Source organism: Chondrus crispus, genomic scaffold, assembly GCF_000350225.1.
Source record: "Chondrus crispus Stackhouse genomic scaffold, scaffold_430, whole genome shotgun sequence".
NCBI classification, from domain to species: domain Eukaryota; phylum Rhodophyta; class Florideophyceae; order Gigartinales; family Gigartinaceae; genus Chondrus; species Chondrus crispus.
The window spans coordinates 1-3,891 of NW_005179350.1; the positions used below are offsets into that span (position 1 = coordinate 1).

At 62.7% G+C, this 3,891-nt stretch overlaps 3 protein-coding genes; 1 reads left to right on the forward strand and 2 right to left on the reverse strand.

The window, feature by feature from the left end:
• Positions 1-170: 170 nt before the first annotated feature.
• On the reverse strand, positions 171-2,441 carry CHC_T00001287001 (hypothetical protein). XM_005718939.1 is given in 2 exon segments: positions 171-371; positions 372-2,441. 1 exon segment carries the CDS (start codon positions 2,439-2,441, stop codon positions 372-374), a length of 2,070 nt encoding a protein of 689 aa, XP_005718996.1. The 3' UTR covers positions 171-371.
• Positions 2,442-2,468: 27 nt separating this feature from the next.
• On the forward strand, positions 2,469-3,563 carry CHC_T00009545001 (triose-phosphate isomerase). XM_005718940.1 is given in 3 exon segments: positions 2,469-2,564; positions 2,565-3,473; positions 3,474-3,563. The coding sequence occupies 1 exon segment, from the start codon at positions 2,565-2,567 to the stop codon at positions 3,471-3,473; it is 909 nt and encodes a 302-aa protein (XP_005718997.1). The 5' UTR covers positions 2,469-2,564; the 3' UTR covers positions 3,474-3,563.
• A 40-nt stretch (positions 3,564-3,603) lies between these two features.
• The window catches only part of CHC_T00010251001 (Sm protein, snRNP core protein, SmF), a 654-nt gene continuing 366 nt past the window's right edge, over positions 3,604-3,891 (reverse strand). The window contains exon 2 of the mRNA XM_005718941.1: positions 3,604-3,785. Within this exon, the coding sequence (XP_005718998.1) occupies positions 3,604-3,785 (182 nt within the window). The remainder of the gene's footprint in view (positions 3,786-3,891) is intronic.

Consider the following 3,891-nt stretch of genomic DNA (forward strand, 5'->3'; position numbering starts at 1 on the left):
TTATGATAAGTAGTTGAATAGAATAGATAGAGATTGGTGGGGGTGATGGGGGAGCAGGGAAAGGGGGGCGGAGAGACACCAGGCAAGGAGGGACGAGGGAGGCATCGCGGGGCGTGGGGAGCGTGGGAGCGGATGGCGCGGGATGAGGAGCGAGGGAGATACAGTAGAGATGGGATTAGATTAGGTTTACCATGTACACGTGTACTCGTGTATGGACCCAATCTCGAGCATCGGCGAGCCTGGGGTCAAGACTAGGGTCAGGACTGGGGTCAGGACTGCGTAAAGGTAAGCGAGATGCCATGAGATGCCTGCCATTCCAAGGTATACGGTAAAGTACAAACTACAAAACCTTGACGCTACCTCACTCTCTGCTAACTACCGACGCCTACGACCTGCACTTCTTCCAAGCCGCCGGCAATCCTGACCGGTGTGCCATGCCCTCTCATGTGCTGCTTGACCTCTCCAATGCTCACCTCGCCCCTGTGAAAGATGCCTGCCGCGAGCGCGGCCTGCACATCAGTCTCGTCAAAGCACTCGGTAAAGTGCTCCGCGCGCCCCGCCCCAGACGACGCGATGACGGGTATCGACACGGCCTCCTTGACCAAGCGCACGAGCTGCAAGTCGTACCCGGCCTTCTGCCCGTCCTCGTCCATGGAGTTGAGCAACACCTCGCCGGCCCCGAGCCGCTCGGCCGCCGTCACCAGCTGCACCACGTCCAGGTCGCGCCCTTCGCGCCCGCCTTTCACCGTGCACTGGTACCAGCACACGCGCCCGTCGTCCAGCGTCACCGTCGCGTGTGCTGTGTCCGCCGCCTTGTCGACAAACACCTTGCGCGGGTCCACGGAAATCACCACCGCCTGCGCCCCGTACACCTCTGAGATCCGCTCGATGGACGACGCCCCATCCCCCGTCTCGCTCCCGCTCGCCAGCAGCTTCTCCGCCGCGTACACCGCGTCGCTCCCCAGGCTCACCTTGTCGGCCCCGGCCCGGAAGTACATCGCCGCCACGTCGAGCGCCGAGTACTTGCGCCCGTCCTTGTCCACATAGTCCCGAATCCCCCCGCCAATGCACAACGGCACAAACACCTCGCGCGACGTCCGCTCCAGCACCTCGATCATCGCCGTCTCGCCCACCGGCTCGCCCCTGAACGACGTAATGTTCAAAAAGCACACCTCATCCGCCCCCTCCTTAAAGTACCTCTTTGCCAGCTCGACCGGCTTCCCCAGGTTCCTCACCTCCCCCCCATCCTCCTCTCTCACGTCGTACTGATCGCCCTTCGTTACAACCAAGTCCCCCTGGTCGTTTTCCCGCACATCCAGACAGGCGACCACCCTCTTCGCGAGCCCCCCCGCCCCCTTCGGCACGGGCCAACCCACTTGCACGCTGACATCCCGCTCCAAAAAATTCTGTATCAACTTGATCCCAGCGGCGCCAGACTTCTCCGGATGGAACTGCGTCGCGCAGACACTGCCGCGCTGCAAGATGGAGATGTACTCCTCTCCGTGCGTGGTAGTGGCCAGCACGGCGTCCGGATTGCGCGCGGCGACGTCCTGGCCGGCGCAGAACGAGTGTACAAAGTAGTATCTCTGCAGCTCGTCCTCGCCCAGCAGCGGGGATGCCCTTGTGGGCTGGGCGACGTTCCAGCCGATGTGCGGCACGGCTAAGCCGTCGCCTCCCTTGAAGCGGCGCACGGTGCCCGGGAGCCAGGCGAGGCCCGGGACGCCCGGCGACTCCTCCGAGGCCTCGAAGAGCGTATGCAGGCCGAGGCAGATGCCGAGGAACGGGCGGTCCGCGTCGAGGTAGCGGCGCAGAGGGTCGACGAAGCCGCGCGACTCAAGGTTGCGCATCGCGGCGCCGAAGGAACCGACGCCCGGGAAGATTAGCTTGGAGGCGTTCGCGATGTCGGCAGGGGTTGTCGCCCAGTGGATGTCGTGGCCGAGGAGGCGGACGGCGTTCTCGAGCGAGCGGACGTTGCCGGCGCCGTAGTCCAGGACGGTGACGGTGGAGGCGCGGGGAGTGCAGCGGTTGGGGGAGCGGCGGCGGCTGGGCCGCAGGGGTAGTACGGGGGGCGAAAAGAATGCCATGGAGAGGCGTGGGGGAGCGGTGGGAAGATCGGGGGAGCGGTGTGGTGTGGAGGTATGCGGTGGAGATGGGGGGGGGGGGGAATCGTAAGGGAGGAAGAAGGGAAGGAAGAAGGGGAGGAAGAAGGGGAAGAAAGAGGACTTCGGATCCGACTTGCAGCGAAGTGCCGTGTACACGATTATACACGTGTTTCTATATACCACGTGGCATCTTTGTCCAGACGGGATGCGGTGTCCAAAAAACGGCTCCGGGATCCGGAGTGGGAGATCCAAAGAGTTTGGATGGACTTGATGACTCTGTGACAAAGCCTTGTCATACGTCGCTTCCGATCTCGTTGGCCATTCGTTTCGATCAACCATTCCTTCCTTTCATTCACTGCAAACGTCATGGTCTTCTCCTTTGCCTTCCCTACCACCGTTCGTAATTCCGCCATTCTCTCCCCCTCCGTCCCCAACTCCTCTTCCATTCCACCTCCCACCATCATGACGGCTCCCGCATTCGTCACCTCGGGCTCCACCGCCCTCACGTCCGGCCTCACCCATGCGGCAGGAACGTCTGTCCACCGCCCACGCTCGGCCCGCCGCCCGCCGTGCCCGCGCTTCACCATGTCCGCGTCGCGCAAATTCCTCGTCGGTGGCAACTGGAAGTGCAACCTCACCAAGGCCGCCATCTCCGACCTCGTCTCGGCCTTCAACGCCGCCTCTCCCTTGGACCCGACCGCCGTCGAAGTTGTCATCGCCCCGCCGGCCATCTACCTCGACTCGACCCGCCAAATCCTTCGCGACGACTTCGCCATCAGTGCGCAAAACGTCTGGGTCTCTGCGGGCGGCGCGTACACGGGCGAGCTGGATGCCACCATGATTTCCGACGTCGGCGGCGATTGGACCATTCTAGGCCACTCGGAGCGCCGCCACCACCCGGTGCTCAAGGAGTCGGACGCGACGATTGCGGAGAAGGCAAAGTACGCGCTGGAGACGGCGGGGCTCAACGTGATGTACTGCATCGGCGAGCTGCTGGAAGAGCGCCAGTCGGGAAACACGGTGGCCGTGTGCGAGCGCCAGCTGGCGGCGCTGGCGGCGACCGTGTCGGATTGGAGCAAGATCGTGATCGCGTACGAGCCGGTGTGGGCGATTGGGACCGGGGAGGTGGCGACGCCCGAGCAGGCCGAGGAGGTGCATTTCGCCGTGCGTAAATGGCTGGAGAAGAACGTGGGCAAGGGCGTGGCCGAGGCGACAAGGATTTTGTACGGAGGGTCTGTGTCGCCGGCCAACTGCGAGGAGTTGGCGAAGAAGGGCAACATCGACGGGTTTTTGGTGGGTGGGGCCAGCATGCAGCCGTCCTTCTTGGAGATCGTCGACAGTTACAAGACGGCCATGGCGGCAACGGTTTAGATTAGGAGCCAAATGTGTGCAAAGGTTACCGGCCTAGATGCCATAGGTAGCCGTGCGTGATGGAGAGGCATTGCCAACGAAAAGAAAAAAACAGAACAAAGTAAGAGGCTTTCGTTGTTTCTAGAGCGAGTTACGCTTTCTGAGCGTGGTCCGCCGGCTCGGACGCGGTTGCGGCTAGACCGGGGCGGATGTAGAGGACGTTGTTGCAGCGGATGAGAATCTCGCCAAGCTTGTCAGCCATGGCGCCGTCGATCCATTCCTCTGAGTTTTCCAGCTGCAGATTCATGTAGTTGTCCACGGAGGTGAGGTGACCTGAACGGGGCGCGGAAGAACGCAGGTAGACAAGGAGAAAATTGGTGATGTTAGAGGATGGATGGCGTGAAGGGTGGGGGGGGGGGGGGGGGGGGGGGGGGGGGGG

Coding starts and splice junctions, on each gene's coding strand:
- CHC_T00001287001 (XM_005718939.1), bottom strand. CDS start 2,441: ATGGTTGATCGAAACGAATGGCCAACGAGATCGGAAGCGACGTATGAC.
- CHC_T00009545001 (XM_005718940.1), top strand. CDS start 2,565: ATGACGGCTCCCGCATTCGTCACCTCGGGCTCCACCGCCCTCACGTCC.